This window comes from Halictus rubicundus, chromosome 1 (genome assembly GCF_050948215.1).
Source record: "Halictus rubicundus isolate RS-2024b chromosome 1, iyHalRubi1_principal, whole genome shotgun sequence".
Classification (NCBI taxonomy): Eukaryota; Metazoa; Arthropoda; class Insecta; order Hymenoptera; family Halictidae; genus Halictus; species Halictus rubicundus.
Window position 1 is genome coordinate 2,867,776 of NC_135149.1, and position 19,598 is coordinate 2,887,373.

General features: G+C 50.7%; 1 protein-coding gene across 2 annotated transcripts in view; it reads left to right on the plus strand.

The window, feature by feature from the left end:
• Nucleotides 1-14,814: 14,814 nt before the first annotated feature.
• Actbeta (inhibin subunit beta) overlaps nt 14,815-19,598 on the plus strand; it is a 33,645-nt gene continuing 28,861 nt past the window's right edge. For both annotated transcript variants that reach the window (XM_076785453.1, XM_076785463.1), the window contains exon 1: nt 14,815-15,746. In XM_076785453.1, the coding sequence (XP_076641568.1) occupies nt 14,960-15,746 (787 nt within the window). In that variant the 5' untranslated portion in view covers nt 14,815-14,959. The remainder of the gene's footprint in view (nt 15,747-19,598) is intronic.

Consider the following 19,598-nt stretch of genomic DNA (forward strand, 5'->3'; position numbering starts at 1 on the left):
CCGGTGTGCCCTTAAACGGTTAGCTTAGCGAGGTTTTCGAGGAAACCGATGACAATCGATAAAATACTCGAGGTATCCGGGAGAGAAAGAAAGGGCGAGGGAGAGAGAGAGGGAAAGGCCTGGGGCTCCCGTCCCTTATTCGAGGGTCCCGGATGAAGTGGTGTGCCTCCTCTAGCTAGGGTACATCAACCTGGAGACTTTCCGGCGAGGGGTTCGAAGCTCGCGGGGCGGTTGCGAGGGTTGGTCTCACCGGATCGCGAAGAGGGTAGCGACACATTTCTCCAGCTTCGTCCGGATATAGCGCGCGGAATACCAACCATTCGCTCCTACATACAGTGTCGCTCGCACGAATATAGTCGCTTTCTTGGGACTCTCTCTTTCTCTCTCTCTCTCTCTCTCTCTCTCTCTCTCTCTCTCTCTCTCTCTTTCTCTCTCTCGAGTAGTCCTCGAAACCAGATCTAGCGGAAACTAAGGTCCGCGGTACCAGGCCCCAGAAAAAATTCGAAGGTCGGTGAAGGATAAGCGAAGCGAGCTACACCCCCTGCAACTTTTCTTTGCAACGAATCGCGTCGCGCCGCCGCCGATCGATCGCTGAATTCGAACGGTGGTATCGTCGACGTACAACAAGTTTCGGCTGTTGTACGATCATTGAAGACGATCATTTTTAGGCGATGGATTGTTCGCAGCGATTCGTTAATCATGTGTAAATCATTCGAGACGCGACTGCTTTGCAAACGCGGTTCGTAAATTGGTCGCGTCGGAATTTTCGGGAAGTGGTTTACGATCGAAATGTGTTTGCTCTTCGCTCGAATTTTGTAGTAGGAGAGACGGATATCGAACGGATAGGGCTTAGAAAAATCTCGACGACACGGAGGATCGGGAAAATGGTAAATGCGAGGATGTTTGCGGGCCAGCGAGAGGGAGAGCAGAACGATATCTACACGGTGACGACAAACGGCGAACGCGATGCACTTGAATTAACTTACGGTGTATTTCTAGCACTCTCCGTTTAGCTCCGGAACGCTCTCGCGTACTCGCTCGTTGTACACACGCCGACGGAGTCCACGAAATTTCGAGCGCGCTCCGGCTTTGACATCGGTGTCGGTTGAGGTATCGGAATCGGCATCGGAGAGTCGCGTTATAGTTTGCTTCGCCTACCTCGCCGCGCCGATATTGACGCGAATTGAGCCAGCGCGCAACGTCGTGGTATCTACGCGGAATCGAGAAACCGATCTGTACGCTCGACGGATCGGAGCGATGCGATTCGTTGGATTTGAATACTGGGATGAAGCCCGTGTCGTCTATTCGGCTTGTATTATCGAAATGAAATTCAGGTTCGATCGCGTTTCGCTAAGCGCAGCGAGCGCGCGCGCACGACAGGATTGCTCGAACGGTGTCCTCTCAGGCTTCTCCTGTTCGAAGAGTTGGTGGCGAAGATGGAAGTGGAGGCACGCGGCGGAATGACACTCGACTCTCTCAGGTCGATGTGGTATCAGAATTCCAACGTGATTTTGAAGAGGCAATGGGGGGACCTCTCCCCGTGGTGGTACTCGATAAATCGTCAACACGGTTTCCAACGTGAGATACCGGCAGAGCAGAAGATCCCTTTCGAGGCTCTCTCGTCCCTCAGCAGCCCTTTAATCTCGGTGTACATCACGGGCTAAGAGAGAGAGAGGAGGCGCGGTGGCTGGCTACTTTATACTCGGAGAGTCAGAGGCTACCTGCCTGGCTGAAAGGGGAGGTATTACGGGGTTACTAAAGTGTCGTATGGCCTCCCCAAGCCCCATAAGGATAGCCCTCAGGCACGCACCCCCGTTATCGTATGCGTATGCAGTTTTTTCGCTGGTGCGTGGCTCGGGGCGCGGTGCTCGCAGCCCTTATATGTGCAGTGAAGGTGAAGGGGGCATCGGGTAACACGGGCAGGCAGCCACCCAAACGACCGAAACCTGAATTCGCTCGCCCAGGATCATCCCGGTATTCCTCTATTCCCGGCCGGCCGTCCCTCTACCTTTCTCCCTTTCTCTCTGACTCTCTCACTCTCTCCGTCTCTTCCTCTCTTCCTCTCTCCTGTTTCGGCCCCTCTGCACTGCTTTTTCTCCTTTCTCTATCCCCATTTTTTCTTGCGTTCGAATTCCAACAAAACTATGGTAGCCCTCGTTCGAATCTTCGCAAGTGAAATCAGCCGCGATGGTGCCATCGTACCGGCTAATCCGAACGATTTCGCACGATCCTCGCCCTCTCGATCGTTAACCCTTTCCTGCAGTGTGGCACGGCGCGGCGCGGCGCGGCGCGGCGCTTGGGTCCATCAGGACCCAGCGTTTCAAGGGCTTCGCTCGATTTTTCATCATCGGCCTGTCGACTCGAGTTTTCGGTCGCTCGGCTGCCGCTTTCTCGAACAATGATAGATTTACGGATAAACGAACTGTTTTGGTAATTAGTCGCGAGTGAACTGCGTCGGGTAAGGCCACGCCTAAAGGTGACACGAGAGCCGAAAAGGTCCGTTCACCATGATACGGCCGCTAGGATCGATTCGATGCGAATCCGATGCGAAAAGTTGTCGATCGTACGCGCGATAAACGCGCAACGACAACGACAACGATGATGATGGAATAAAACGATTACCGTCCAGACGGTGACTCAAGGTGCTCGATTCTGAGTTCACGGGTTTGGTCGGCGTTTGGAAGGGGTGAGGGCGAGGGCGAGGGCGAGGGCGAGAGCGAGGGCGTAGCGAATTAGAATGCAGAGATCGAAAAGGAAAAGGAGCGGGCACACCGGTCTCTCCGGAAGGACGGAGGAAGAGATACCGATCGGGCGAGCACACAATTAAAAACGAGTGGCGAACGCGGGGTTTCGTGCAGGCCTGGAATCCCGTGGTTCTTTGCCGACCTGTGGGCTGACAGCGTGACAGGGTGGCATGGCGAAAGGGCGAATGGATGAAAGGGCGGAAGGGGTGCATAAATCGCGCGAGTGCCGAACGCGTTCGGCGGGCGTTGTTTCGCGTTTTGCTCGAAAGCAAACGGCGGAGCGAGCCGCGACCAGCCCCGCTGCCTTCCTATTTATACTGCGAAATTCCCGGAAGAAGCAAGCAGATAGCATCGAACCGGGGAACCTACGAAAGAGGAGTACCTATAATTTTCCCCCGATTCGTGGTTGTCGACCGCCGCCACCGACTGCACGCACATCCGCATTCAATCAAGCCGTCCCCGAACTTTGCGAGCTCCTTTCCCTTTCCCTTCGTCTTCGTTTCATTTCGTTTCGTTTCGTTTCGTTTCGTTCTTATTTCGTTTCGGTCTGCGCGCACCTCTCTCCCTTAGAAATCGGCGACGGAAACGCGTGCACGACCAATTTTCGCGACCCTTCTATTCGACTTGTTTCCGACGCGACGTGACGCGACGGGAGTAAACGAGAAGTAAAGTCGCGTTGATCGGATCGCGCGAATATCTTTTTCAGTCGAAGGAGATGGGAGGATGATCGATGGGTGTGCAAATAAAATCACTGACACGCCGCGACGCGACGCGACGGTTCTAGGAAGATGATATTCGCCTCGAACGCAATCGGCGGTCGAGACGACTGCCAGACAACACCAATGATAGATCAATCTAATTCGGATGCCCCCCCCCCCCCCAGACGAGCGTCGCATACAGCGAGCTCCTCGCCCCTCCGATCCTCTCGGCGGCGCGGCGCGGCATTCCGCTGCTTCGTCTTTTACCGTTGCTTTTGCTGTTGTTGCTGCCGTTCGCAGCCCTATCTCGTCATATCGTCCCTTTGACGTGTCGTCGAAAAGGTAATCATGCGACCACGACCAATTGCGAGCAACGACGGTCATTTTGCTTTCGGTGCTCGATTCGACCGGCGCGAAGAGTCGCCGTTGGTGCTTCGCGAAACGTGAGAACAACGACGACTCTTTCGTAGCTGGAACAAGGCAAAGCAACGAACATCCTCGGTCTTCGGAGATTCGCGTCGCTGTAAAACGGAACGCGAACTCGTTTCTGACCTTCTCGACCCTCGATAAGGAAGGGACTGGTATCGGAGCTCTCCGCCGTGGATAAAGCAGGCGTTCTCCGAGGAGCTCCGGTAACGATAACCCAGACCACAGACGAGGTACAAGAGTAGACCAATCACCCAATTTAATTTTTTGTCCCTCGTCCGCGGGGCTCTAGAGCCCCCTTACCATTTTTCTGTCACATCCTACCGTATCGGTCGGAACCAATATTGTGGAACCAATATCACAGACTAGATGTAGGAGTACGTCAGCCAGTCACCTTATTATACTGTTTCGTGTCGCACGATATGAAATATCGAGTAATCTTAATTAGAAGTCTTAATGAGAATCGAGTATCTTGTATACTTCGAATAATCATGCATAAAAGTTACTTTGGCATGCTTTAAGACATGCTCAAGACATGCTTTAAAAGTTACTCTGTATCTCGAGTACTATTAGCTATTTTTACTAAAAAGATTAGGTGGTAAGATAGCCAAGAGGGTATTCTACAGCATCATTGGTAAGAGGAATTCTTATAATCGTTAAACAAGCAGAGACAATACATTTATCAGTGTACATTTATTCATGGTTCAAAAGTCATTCTGTACCTTGAGTTCTATCATCTATCTTTACTAAAATATTAGGTGACAAGATGGTCAAGGGAGTGCTTGTCGGCATTATTGGCGACAGGAATTGTTATAAACATTTGTTTGGAACTATAGCGACGGAAGAAGGTATGGAAGTTGCGATAGGGAAGGGCAGAGAGTAAGCGTGGACTGTATGGTATTAAATAATATATTATAACAGGAGGTGAGGTTTATACAAATGGCGAGATGATAAGGCGATAGATCAAGCGAGCCAAGGACACGGGTAGCGGATTTGATATTTTAGAATATGGGAAACGATGGCCCACGCGACAAGTATGACACCAGACGTAAACAAAAGGTTTACGTCTGAGTTCGTCCACCCGGTCCAGCTGAGCTATTGTCAACGCTGGGACATGTTCGCACCGAGGTAGTTCTTATATGGATGCCATAAACTTTTTGCCTGGTAATTCACATAAGAACTGTGGTGGTCCGAAATGGTTTTTGCGTTACCGGAGTTACCGATAATGCCTGCAATGATTTCGAACTTTCAACATCCAGAAATAATAAATTTAATAGTGAATTGCGTACGATAAATTAATGCGTGCGAATATTCATGGCTTAACTACATAGCTCTACATAGTTCATAAGCATAGATAAGTTATGTATAAGCTAGATTAAGTCATAAATATAAGGTCTATTGTAAATAAACTCTCTCTTTTCTCGCTATATACTATATAAGTCTAGTTTAAGCTAAGTATAAGTTAGGTTAAGTTAGATTAAGATAAATAAGGTCTAAGTTAGGGTAAGCGAAGATGGAAAGACGGCGATAGAAGGAGGTGGTGTAAGGGAAAAGGAATTGTAACCCTTAGGGGAGACAAAATAAAAGTATATATATATTCATGGCTTAAAAGTCATTCTGTACCTTGAGTTCTATCATCTATCTTAACTAAAAAATTAGGTGACAAGATGGTCAAGGGAGTGCTTGTCGACATTATTGGCGAAAGGAATTGTTATAAACATTAAACAGCCAGAAATAATAAATTTAACAGTGAATTGTGTACGATAAATTAATGTGTACGAATATGCATGGATTAAAAGTTATTCTGTATTTCGAGTTCTATAATTTATTTTCACTAAATAATTAGATGGCAAGGTGGTCAAGGGAGTGCTTGTCGACATCATTACCAAAAGAAATTGTTATAAACATTAAACAGCCAGAAATAACAAATTTATGAATAATCACTATCACGGCGATCGAGATCTACCGAAATTAATTGGAGTGGAAGAGTTGTGCACTGTGTACCGCGCACCTGATCTCAGCGGCCGCGCTCAGTCAGTCAGTCAAGGTGCGCTCTCAGGTGGGAGCGGAAGTGCTGCGGAACCAGAAGCTGCCCTGGACATCACTGGACACCACTGGCCAGCCTTGGTCTACCTGGCTTACGGGGGCCGGCAGGCATTTGGCCTTGACTGTCACGCTATGTTACGCTATGCCTTTTTTTCTAGACATTTTATGTCTTAAAGAAGTAAGTAATCAATTAATACTGCATACCACCGTGTTTGTACATGTCTTTGCTACGTCTGTATAGAGCCTTTTTTTCGATACGAACACTAAATCTCTCGAAATTAAGAGAATCTCTCTGCAATATACGTATATGAACTTGCAAGGGTCAAAATCTTGACAAATTCATGCTCCAATATTGCAATGAGCAGTTTAAAAGTGGTCACTTGTGTTTCCTAAAAGTCCAATCTACGTCTGTCCAGAGCCCAAATTGCGAATTTCTACCTCATCGTGGAGTAATTTGTAATATTCGGCAGAAAACTCGCTTTCTGAAGCAAGTATGACGTCACAAGATGGCTGCCGCAGAGAGATTCTCTTAATTTCAGGAGATTTAGTGTTCGTATCGAAAAAAAGGCTCTGGACAGACGTAGCAAAGACATGTACAAACACGGTGGTATGCATTTTTAATTGATTACTTACTTATTTAAGACGTAAAATGTCTAGAAAAAAAGGCACAGATTAACATAGCGTGACATCAAGGCCAAATGGCTGTCGGCCCCCTTAAGGTGGACCAAGGGTCATTTAACACTTCTCTGGTCCACCTTAAGCTAGCTTGGGGTGGGCCAGAGATTCTTGGAAGCCTACACCGCTCACCTTGGTCAACTTTCACCAGCTCTATGAAAGTAACAATTCAAATATACGAGGAGAAGCAAGGAGAAGACGGGAGAAGAAGAATGTTGACCTTTCGGTTGTAAATGCACTTTATTTCCGGGTTTAAAGATTTTCGCCTCGCTAATCTCCGAGCAGCGCACGGAAATCTTGCCGCGTGATTGCCTCTGCTTCGAATCGCGCCGGAAATCTTGAACGGCACCTTGACGAGGGCCGCCGCGATCGAAAAATCTTCAACGCGATCGTAGGACAATCTTGTCGCGAGCAGAGTCACGCACCGCGACGCGGAAATATCGGCTGGTCCAAGTACAAAGTCACGAAAGGATAGAACGAGAATGAAGCTGACAGATACTGAATTTGACTTGAGCGAGAACTGAGAAAAGAAGAGAGCTGCTCCGCCAGGGGAGAGCCTTAAATGTTCTTCGACCGGCAGACGTAGTTGTACGCTATTTGGTTATGATCGATGATGCCGGTAAACAACTTGGACGAGATTCGAATAGAGGAGGTTTACCGGCAATGAGCTCTGACAAATATTATGCGACCTCGCTCAACGGTAACAAGTGATCGCTACGCGACTCGGTACACATTAGACAAAAAAGGAACTGGAGCGAACGCTCGACGGTTGTCGTAACGGCCGGCAGCTCCAGAATTCGAATCTCGAACATATGATAAGGACAAGGTTGAATGGTACAATGGGGCTGACACGATGCCAAAAAAAATGTTATTTTTATGTCATTTTTTTAGAGATATCAAGGTCACCTTGACTTTTTAAAATGGAACCACCCTTTTTTAGACAACTACAATGATAGTCCCTTTCATGAGGAATTCAGTAACAATAATTATTCCAAGGCCATTCAAGGTCACAGACAGAGAAAACGTATAAGATTTAGAATATGAAAGCAGAATACGTTTATCACGGTTGAGACTTGTAGTAAATAGTAAACATACTATGGTCGTAATTAAAGTAAACATACTAAGGTCCTTCAATGTTATTGTTATTCTGCATTCTTATTTACTATCAGTATGTTTCCAATCGCGATTCCCCTATGTCTTATTCAATGACTGAAAAGTGTGATATGATCACGATTTAGTGTGAATGTAGAGAAAATGCAGTGCAGGCCCGATTATTTTATGAAGAAAGGTACCCCGAGCGAAACATTAGACAGACTTTCATTAATACGTACAGGTTGTTTCGAAGTACTGGAAGTGTACATGCAAGACAGCACAAACGGAAGAATCCCACGACTAATGAAGACAATGCAATTAATATTTTATCAGCTATAGTTCTCAATCCTCACGTGAGTACGAGAAAAATTTCCCGGGAAGCAGGCATGAGTCAAAGTAGCGTAATACGAAGTCTGGACCGACATAAATTTCATCCGTTCCACGTATTGCTCCATCAAGAATTGCACGGGAATGATTTTCAAAATAGAATTAACTTTTGTCAATGGGGATTGCTTCAAAATCATTCTTTTTTTTCTAATGTCTTGTTTACAGACGAAGTAACATTCACTAGTCATGGCTCAATTAATCTACGCAACGCCCATGATTGGTCTGTGGATAATCCGCACTGGCTGCGAGAAATTGATTATTGATTGATTGATTATAAGATGTCCCTTTACAAAATCGCTATGATATGTGGTACCAACATGACGGTTGTCCTGCTCATTATGCGCGAGTAGCAAGAGAAACGTTGGATTCTCGATTTCCAAACCGATCGATTGGACGAGGCGGAACTGTTTCATGGCCAGCACGTTCGGTATCGGCAATCGGTATTATCCTCTATACCGAATAATACCGAGTCAATAGCTGCTTATTTATAATTTGCGATAATTGCTGCGGTCAATTTTCTTTATTAAGTATTTCCACAATGAAATGTGAATATAACTCGTATTTTTATAATCTTTTGTAATGATTGGCACTCAAAAGGACAAAAAAAATGTATTTAATTAAGCATAGTAAGCAAAGACATACTTGAGTGGTACCAACGTCGACTACGCATAGCGACGGCCCTGGCGAGTCGCGAAAAGGCTGCAATGGCCGTCTGGCGCGAACGCGTCGCGCACACGCTGTCAATTAACATTTTCTGATCCTTCTCTTACATTAATGGAACCAAATACTTTTCGTGAATGGTTTCTTTACCAGAAATGTCTGTAGAATGCATTCCTGTATTGTAAATTCCTGCTAGATAAAGGATTTTTCACATAAATACAAAAATAGAGCGTACAAAGTACCCGCGTCGGCACATTTTCAAACTTTAACAACCATTTACAACTATTAGGAAGTACATAAAAATATAATTGACTATATGAATATGTAGAGGAGAGTCACCTCTATCTCTTGACTCAAATTTGAACTTTCTCGCGTGTTTAGTTTTTGCGTAACACGTCGTTTCGTATCAAAATCGGGCATTTTTACAAAAACCAAAATTTTTCGAAAACGTTGCGTGATGGAGCAATTCTACTTTCAGATTCGGTTTTAGGATGACAAAGTGTATAAGAATCACCCAACAGGTATTGCAATATTTTTTTGGTGTTGGACAGTGTTATAGGTATAGGGTCTAAACTTCTCGTGGATCTAGTTGCGACATTTATCGTTCGTCAGCGTAGAGGGCGTAAGAAATCTAGTTGTTGTTAACGATGTCGGTATTTCAGATCGTGAGACACGAAACCCCATATGGTGATTGGTCTACTCCTATACCTCGTTGGTGCCCACGGTAACTTTTCTCGGAGACTCGTCGAGCACGCAAACTCGCGGCGACAATCGATAAAGTAGCGGCATCGTTTGACCACGCGCGGAACGCAACAATAGATCCGACGCCCTCGCGTCGTCTCTCGCGTTACCGATAATTTATTAATTTTTTACACGTTGGAAGGTATCGAGTATTCCGCACCCTCTTCTTCGACTACGACCTCGCCTCGCGACTTTCAGACAACCAATTCTCACACCGTGAATATTTAAGCGGTGTGACATTATTTGGAAGGGTGCGCTTTACGATCGATTCATTTAAATCTCGATCGATGTCTCGAAGAAGGACGATCAGATTCGAAGAGGTTATTTCAAATTGCTTTCGATCGAAGCTAGAAAGCCGAGTAGACGTTCGGTTCCGTTCGAATCGTGTATACGTACCTCGGTTGCGTTTTTCCAGTTTCGTCGCTGACGTTCTCCGTGTTGCGGGAGGGATTGTCATCGCCGGTGGTAGGTAAAGACGCGTTCCCGACATTTTTATCGACGTCGGCCGCCTCCGGGATAGGGCAAAAGGACCAACCAAAAGCGTCATCGCAGAACGAGGTAAAACGAGAACGGAAGAGAAGAAAAGAGAAGAGAGGAGAAGAGAAGAGGCAAGACGATACAAGGAGATGCACGGTGTCTGGGAGGCGGTGAGAACTTAACCGTGGAACCGGTAGCCACCCAAGAAGGCGGTTCCCTTTCTCTCTGCTGCCGGCTGTTTAACGCGGCCTCCGTCCGTCGTTTTATTTTCTCGCTGGTTCTCTTCGTCAAGGTTGCCCCGACGCGACGCGACTTGGCGAAGAGAAAGAGGTGGGAATAGGAAGGCGGCGGTGGTACGCGACCGGAGGGACGAAGAAGATACAGAAAGATACGGTGAGAGGGGCGCAAAAGGAGCATCGGAAAAGAAAGATAAACTGGCCTTTTGCACCTCACGACGACGCGGGCGAGCTTGTTAATCCGACGTCTCAATCGAAAGGTTGGGTGGTGCGGCGTGGCACGGCCTCGCATGCTCGCATGCTGGCGGCATGGCAGCTCCGGAGAGCCGCTGGAAAGCCGCCTGCCTGCGAGGTGGTTCTCACAAGGAATCGATGCGAGCCAGAAGAAACGGACCGCGAAAGGGATCGCGAGGGACCAGGAAGAAATAAACGTTTTGCTTTGAGGCGGCCTGGTGTGCGTTCGGGTCTTGCGGAAATTTCACTTATACGATTACAGGGAGAGGAGCGAGAGAGAGAGAGAGAGAGGGAGAGAGAGAGAGACGTGGCTGGGCAGACGAGTCTTCACATCGTAGTACTATCGTGTACGAGCACCGAACACGTAGCACGTACACAAATTCGGTGCGTACACCGAAGCGAACGATAGAAGAACGTCGCAAACGTGGACAGGGAGGGGGCGACTACCGGGGACCGAGGATGAGAGAGAGAGAGAGAGAGAGAGAGAGAGAGGGTGAGATAAGAGAGGACCGTACCGGCAAGGATTTTGGGAAAGATTACGACGAAAGAGGAGAGAGGATCGTAGAGAAAGTAAGAGAGGAGGATAGGAGCCTTGGCTCATAATAGGAGAAGAGACCGGCGCCTCTCGCAGCATCACCACGTGGCATTCAGCCAACTACCGTCTTCTGATCAATATGCTTAAAGCTAGTTCGCTTCTCTTTCTATCTTGTCGGTTGCGTCTTCCTTTCCCCGCGTTGCCCTTCCTTCCTTCCGTCCTTCCTTGCCCATGGGAAGCGACTGTCGCGAGAACCGCAGAGATTACAGTCGCTATCGTAAACGACAACTACGTATTCTCGATTGCGAGAACGCAAACGGGAACGAGAACGAGAACAAAAGAAGCCTGGGAACTGTAGGCAATGTTCGATTTTGCGTGACCAGTACTTTGCGAACCTAGCAAACACCGAAGGATTCTTTTCCATTTTTCCTCCGTTTCTTCGTTGTCGGAGAATCGAAAGGAGCAGAGGAACGGTGACGACGAAGGACCGTTCCTCCTCGTTCCCGTTCCTCGTTCCTCGTCTCTCGTTTCTCGTCTCGCGAGCACAGCGGAAGCGGCCGTGGTACCACGCGTCAGCCACGTGGTGGCCGTTCGAACAACCCTTGTCTCCTTTTCTCCTCTCTCTCTCTCTCTCTCTCTTTCTCTCTCCCTCTCTCGGCCCGTTTCTCTTTCCCTGTTAGTCGGAGACCGGAGGATCCTCGAGAGGAAGAGAAACGAGCTGCGCACAGTGCGCCGAACCAAGCAAAATTATTCTCGCCCCCTCTGTCTAGTCTCCGGTCTCTGGTCTTTCTCTTTCGATCCTTGTCTCCGGGCCTGGAACGCTTGCGCGCGAGCGATACCTGTACGCTGTGCACTGTACACGCGTGCCGAATGATATGCCGATGAACGGCAGAAAACGCGGACCAGGCTGGTACGCGTAGATCAACAGACAGAGAAAGTCTTCACGCGGTCGGGAAAACCTACCCCCGCTCGCGTGCAGACAATACCTATCGCACCTTTCTTTCAACGCCCAACGTCCGATCGTCCGATTCGATCGCGATTCGCCGAGGCCAACGTCGAACGTCGAACGACGCCGATTCGCGAACATTTCTTTCCACGTAAAGCAAAACCGTTCGTCGCGTTTCCGAGAGAAGAGAAAGACATTTTCGGAAATCTCAACATCGAGAAACAGAAGGAGGAGAAGAAGAAGAGGAAGAAGAAGGAAGAGGAGGAAAAAACGTATAATCGTCGACAAAAAGTTTGGGCAGTTGGTTCGTTTCGCGTGGTCGAGAACGTTTTCGGAACACCGTGTACAGGGGACCACCTATATAAAGTTATCGGGGAGTTTAGCCGGTCGTTGCAGTACCTATATCGTGGGTGGGTGGATGGTGTTTCGTTGGTCGGTGGTGGTGTTCGTGGTGGTGGCAGCTAGCGGTGGTGCTACTTCTACTGCTGCTGTTGCTGCTACTGCTACTGTTACTGCTACTGTTACTGCTACTGTTACGGGTGGTGGTGGTGGTGGTGCTACTGCTACTGCTGCTGGTGCTTGGTGCTGGTGCTGGTGCTGGTGCTGGTGCTGGTGCTGGTGCTGCTGGTGCTGGTGCTGGTGCTGCTGCTGCTGTCGGCGGTGATGGTACGGCGGTGGTGGTATCGGTATTGGTAGTGGTGGTGGTGGTGGTGGATGCCCCTCAGTGTCCGGCGCGCCTCCGACAAGCGTGCTTCGGTCGTTACAGGGATCCTTCGGCGTTTCGTCTCGTGTTATCGTGGACGATATCGGTGGTTCGTGGAAACGCGACCGAAGAAAGGGAACGAAAAGTAAAAGGACGGGCGAGAGAAGAGGATCGCGGAAAAATAGGGGCATAAGAAAATTGTGGAAATAAGGAAACAGAGGAAACGAAGGAAACGAAGAAACAGGGAAAACCGTAAAAGGCACGGTGTTGGTCGGATGGTCGTTGGTATCGGCGGTATCAGCGGTATCAGCGGTATCGGCGGCGGCAGCCTGTTGTCGGTGGTATCGCATATCGGAGCAACGGACACGCTCTTCGCACGGATCTACGGATAGATCGAGGGCGGAGAAGGATGCAGGCGGGATCTACATGCACGGAGAAGACTGTGCACGTCAGGAACACGCGACTTTTCGGATCACGGTTCCTCTCGGGCGGACAGTAGGAACGAGCTCCGGACTCGCAGCCGGCACGGCGGAACAAAACGGCAGCCAGCGGAGGGTGGAAAAGAAGGCTTTACTCGCCGGCCGGACCACCACGGGATCCTCCTAAAGGAGCTCTGGCGCCGGCTCGGATGCCCGTCGTTGCGCGTTCGGTCGCGACAGACTTTTAAATGGTGCATCATTCCGAAGACCTTAGTCGTAGTGAGACATTAGGTACGCGTAGAAAGTGTCCGAGAAAGTCGAGGAGACCTTAGTCGCGGCGTCGATCACCGTACAAACAGGAGAGCAAACGAAACGGAGTAAAGAGAGAACCGAACGACGAAGAAAAAGAGAATCGATCGTCTCTTTCGTCTCGGAAGTTGTGCGGGGAACGTGCACGGTTCGCGGAGAGGAATTAGGGTCAACAACCCGGTTCTCCCTCTGGTAAAAGTCGAGGCTCGAGGACAGTACCCCAGGATCTCGAGATCAGGATCGGAAACGAACGCGATCTCTTGGTCCGTTCGCGGCGAGAAACTACGACAGGCACACACGGTAGTCACGAGTGGCACGAGAGGCACGAGGCAAGGTATGATCGACGTGATCGGGTGGGTGACGATCGTCGTCGGTGAAACGATGCGAATGGGAACAAGATAGGACCAGAGTACCGATCTAGCGATAGGTAGATAGTTAGATAGATAGTTGGACAGATAGATAGATAGAGATAGATAGACGGATAGATAGAAAGATAGATAGATAGATAGATAGTTAGATAGATAGATAGACAGATAGATAGATGGGGATAGATAGACAGATAGATATATAGATAGATAGACCAAAGTAGAAAACGAGCGAGGGAGAGACAGAAAGAGAACGATCACGGATAATCGAGGAAACGAAGGTGAACGGTAACAGGAACGAAGAACGGAAAGCGGAAAGGAAGAGGAAAGGAAGCGGAAGGGAAGAGGCAAGAGGAAGAACAAGAGAAAGGGAAACGAGAGAAGAAGAGGCGAAGGAAGCGAAAGATCGTGGCCGTGTCGGAAGGGGTGGGCCACGTACCTGTGGACGTGCAAGTCGTAACAGCGAAAAGGAGCGCGAATGGCCGAAAACACGAGCAGGATGTACCCGGTTGTTACGGCGGTCCATCTTGCGGGTGAGATCGATCCTGAAATAGCGGCATCGGGTAGTTGGTAATGGGGGGTTTTGGCGAGAATGCCTTTTCCCTGTCGTCGTGGTTGTCATCGCCGTTGTCGTCACCGTTCTACGCAATCCTCGCCCTCTCAACAGGTCCTTGTCGTCGTCGTCGTCGACGTCGTAGCCGTTGTTCGTCGCCGTGTCGCGGGTCAGAGGCAGCTAGAACAGCCGCAACGGATATCCAACAGCAGCTACAACAGCAAGAACAAGAACAACAGGAAGAAGAAGAACAACTCGAGCTTCGGTATCACCGACATCAAGATCAGCAGGATCGGCACCGGCACGTCGATTCTCTGCAAAATCGGCTCGCGCTCGCCACGCTCGACCAGCTCGCACCGGCGAACGCATCGGCGAACGGTACCGTCCTCCTCGGTGGTAGCGGGGACGAGCGGGATCGGCTCGATCGCCGACGTCGATCGTGGACAACGATCGTGAAAGATAGCCTCGATATCCAGCCGAAAGATCGGAAAGGAGCAACAGCGTCGACAGCGACAGGAGGAGGAGGAGGTGGAGGCGGAGGTGGAAGAGGAAAAAGAAAACGAAGAAGAAGAGACGCTAGCGGCAGTGATAGCTGTAGTAGTATTAGCAGAATCCATAGCGGCGGTCCTACCGGTAACAACAGTAGTAGTAGTAGTAGTACTAGTAGAGGAGGGAGGAGGTGGTGGGGGAGGAGGAGGTGACTCGCCGCCGAGATGCTCCAGGTGCCGTACAGAGCGGGACTCACCTCAAACGCAGGTCGAAACGAAAATCACTCGGAGAAGAGTGTTGCTACCACCTCTCGGTTCGATCCGCCTTCGGTCGATTCCGAGCGATCTCGGCAAGATCGAGATCGAGACAGAAACAGGAACAGAGACAAAGATCGAGACCGAGGACCCTCGACGACGGCTCGAGTCGCCTTCAGATACACCGTCCGCAGAGGAGCCTGTCTACTGCCACCGAATTTGCTGCTGATAGGGCTGGCGATCTGCTGGCTGACCCTGTCGCCGGTCGAACCGCGACAGAACAACCATCATCAGACCTGCCCTGGTTGCCCGCACCAGCAGCAACAGCATCAACACATGCACGAGACACATCGGGGCGGTGGTCCGAAAGACACCGCCGCGCCCACCCCGGACGATCTCCGGCTCGAGGCGATCAAGCATCAAATCTTGACGAAACTCGGCTTGAGGAGCAAACCGGACGTGAATAGGACGCTGGCCACGGTGCCGAGACTCCTGGCCCTCGAGACTCTCTACAGAGCCGAGGCCCAGTCGTTTCGTTACCCGGACAAATCGCGAAACGAGCACGAGAACGCGTACTCGGCCGAGTTTCTTTACGGCGACGACGATTATTCGTATCGGAATCTCGACCAACAAGCCGAGAGCTCGACCGAGGACACCGCCGGGATAGGTTACGGGGACCACGAAGACCAAGACGCGCAGGAAGAGATGGACGACTTTTACGCAAGGACGTCGGAGGTCATCACATTTGCCGAACCCGGTGAGTCTCTCTTCTTCTTCTTCTACCTCTACTTCTACCTCTACTTCTACTTCTTCTTCGTCCCTGTTCCGCCGTTCTCTCGCGTCCCATCCTCTTCATTGTTCTCCGAATCGCTCGGAATCGCCGGTCGAATTTGCCCATTTTTCCGGCAACGCGGGGAATACCCGTGTCCATGCTGCTCCGTCGCGCCTCGCCTGTCCACGCCTCGCCTCGCCTCGCCTCGCCTCTCCACGCCTCGCCTCGCCTCGCCTCGTCGCGCCGCGTAGTACGACCCGACGCAGGGATGAATGAACTGCTCGAGTGTCGGCCGTAAATGAACTTGTGCACTGCTCTTCTCTACTCCGCTCAACTCCGTTCTGCTCTGCTCTGCTTTGCTCTGCTCGGCTCTGCTCTGTGCGGGCGTGCATGACAAATGTTCGAAACATCATGCCGACATCGGTTTCGAACTAGCGCAACGTTTATCTAAATGGGAACGGTGCTCGTTTCTAATTGCGAAAACATTTTCAAAGTTTCATAGAGCTCTCGCTGACCGAATGCTTCTCGAATGTGCGTGTGTATTTTTTTTTTTTTTTGTTTTGGAAAGTATTTGTCGTAAAGAGAGATCCTCTTTGGAAAAATTAGAACCGACGCAGGGATGTGCGGCGATGCGAGCGGAACGCTTTACGACGTCCAACGAATTATTCGAGCCGCAATAAAATCGTAGTAAAATTGTCGGCTAATGCCGGCGCGGCGTCGCACCGCGCCAGGTAATTACGCGTGCGTTACACACCGATTCAATTTGCTCGCACGTCGACTGCTCTACGTCTGCGAATTGGTCGAAGAACCGGGTCGAATCGGGCCCAGGCGTCGAAAAGTTTCCCGGCGCGTGCCGGTAGGTCGTACTTTCCGCCGCGTGAAACTTTGCCCCGCGGATTAGGGTTGCTCGCGCTGATCACGTTTATCGCGGTTTCCAGTTCTCGCCTCGACGGTAAATGGTTTATGGTTACCGCGGGAAGGTAGCCACGCGAAAAACTTTCGGTAAACACCGAGCACCGGTGAAAACACGTGGACGGAGGAGGCCGGAGAAAGCGCGCTAACGTCGCGCTATACCGGCATCGATGCCGTATCTAGTATCTAGGCTAGTGTCGAGGCGGGGAGACAAGCATAAACTCCGTCTTTAGCGCAAGGTGTAATGCGGGATGCTTATAACACGGTGAACAGGCGCGCGCCCCGAGCGACCAGCCGCGAGCCACATTTAACTTCGTTAAGTCATTTGAAAGTCCACCTCCCCCCGCGAGACGAATTAATCTATTTTTCCGTTGTACGAACGACCGCGACCGTAACGATTACGCGGCGCAGTCTCATTACGATGATTATTGCGACCGCCTACCGTTGGGGCGGTAATGCTCTGCACCTGTTACGGTCTATGGAGCAAATAAGTGTATTATTTAGCGCGTGGCCACGTCACCGACGCGACGGGCACGGATCAACCGCGCGCACCTTCTTTTGCCCCCTCCGCGGCCCGTTCTCTTCCCGTTCTTTATTTTCGTTCGTGTAACTGGCACGCCGAGTTTGAGTTCGAGTTCGAGTTCGAGTTCGAGTTCGCGTCGCGAGCGAGTTGTTCTTGCTTCTCTTTTTAAGATCACGCGCGAGGTTCGACGTCCGATACCAAAAAGATGGGAACGCGCCGTCCGCGTTCGCGTTTACGATCGCGAGAAATCGGGAGAGAACGAGACCAGGAAAGAGGAAAAGGGGGAAGGAAGAAAGGAAGCAAGACGGGAAGAAAGAAATCCGCGAACGTCACGGATGACACCTTGGTCCGCGTGCATGCGTAGCCACACGCTCGCGGCCACGTGGCAGTCGGCGATGGGTGTTGCGGCTCGGAAGCGGGCGACGTGCGATGGGTGACGGGCAACGGGCAACGGGCAACGGGTGACGAGAAGCGGCCGGGACCGGGGCTGGGGCCGGGGCCGGGACCGGGGCGATCTATAGTTCGTTCCGTAGTTCGCTAACTCTAAGTTTAACAATAAGGGTAATGGAGCCGGCCGGAGGTAGTGGCGGCAATACCGGCGACCGTTTACTCCCGCACGTTACGCCGTGTATCCGTATCTAGCGTTGTTGCTCTTGTTCGAACCGGTAACCGTTCGCAGTCGCTTAAATTAACGAGCCGCTATTGCAAACCGTTTCGTTGTTCCTTCTCCCTCTCTCTCTCTCTCTCTCTCCTTCTCGCGCGCGCGTGCGACCAGCTATCGTTCCGGCACGCCTCTCTCGAACCGATCGCCGGACCATCAGCTACCATCGCATCCCATCGCATCGGCGCGAGCGCGTTCGTCGGTGCTTATGCGGCACCTATGACCTCTGGCCGATGAGCTCGAGGCTCGTGGCTCGGAGGAAACCGGCGAAGGGGTTTCATTCCGTCGGAGTGATTCATGCCGCCACGATTCCGACCGCGAAAAGCGACGCGAAACCGTTTCCATCCACGTTCCTTCTGCCGTCGAACGATTACGAATCTTTGCGACGATACAGACGCCTCAACGGCAATTCAATTTGTTCGAATAACCGGGTGTCGACCCAAGATCGATCGTTGACATTTCCTATGTACAAGATTGAACCGCGTGCGAACGTTGTTGGTTGCTTCTTCTCTTTTGGCGAGTATCGATCTCCGTAACTGTGTCGATAACCGATAGACGCGTTGAACGCAAGAGTACCGAAACGAACGTGTTCTACCGATCGACGATGGTTACCGGGAGCAATGCACTCGCGAGTAGCGGCTAGCGGCTCCGAGGATCGCGGCTCGTGTTGAAGCGCGAAACCCGGAGAAATTACGAAATTTCGAGGTTGCTGAACGGCTCTTCCGTGAATAAAATGGCCAGCCAAAGGGAAAATCTTGTCGGCCGGGACCCGAGAATCGCATCGATGGGTGCACCGTAAACCGTAATGCGCCATCCGCGATACTTTAACGTTAATATCACCGTCTCTATAGATAGCCAGCGAACACGTCATCCTTTTTGAAGAAACTAAAGAAACTATAAACCACCACCGCCTCCCCGATATCGATCCGCGCGGCTGCCGGGGGGAGAAACTTTTTGTTCCATATTTTTTTCGTCCACGTAAGTTACGAAAATCGTAAACGGCGCGCTGTGGCGTCGTTGCGCTCGATCGAACATCGAACATCGACGAGAGCTAGGGAATCGCCGAATAGCTGCGATTCGACGAGGCAAGCTCGTAAATCCGCGCGACTCGTATGTAAGCGGCGCGGTGATCGGCGCGGCGGGGCGTAGTGGCGTACGTCGACGTGGTGCGAAACCCGCGATTATCGGATCGGCCGGGACGGGTCCGCACGAATACGCGAAAAATGTTAACGAGTATTCCAACGACGTTCCGTGCGCTCGGAATTACCGTTGCCAACATTTTTGCTGTCACCGTGCCGTCGTTGTCGCAGCGCACCCCAACCCCCCCTCCTCTCCCCCTCCTCTTTTTCACGATCGAGCGATTTCACAACGCGCTACTTTCGATCCGGCAATCCTTGATTAGGGTTGCTACTACTTTTCCCCGTTTTCGGTTCGCTCTCTCTCCCTCTCTCTCTCTCTCTCGCTTTCTCTATTCGTGCCGTTCCTCTTGCGTGCAATGTCCGATGGGAGGAGGGGGGTTGCGTCGAATCGAGTAGCTTTCGCTGGACCGGCAGCCTTTACCGAGGAGGACGAAGAGACGACGACGGTCTCCTCCCCAATTTTGGGGCTGGAGTCGAAGTCGTAGTCATAGCCGGAACGCATTACCTTATTGAATCGACGAAACGTCCGACCGACGACTAATCTGCGTTGCCCGTGAATTTCGTAGGGTGCCGGAGAACCCGATGATAAATTTACGTACGTC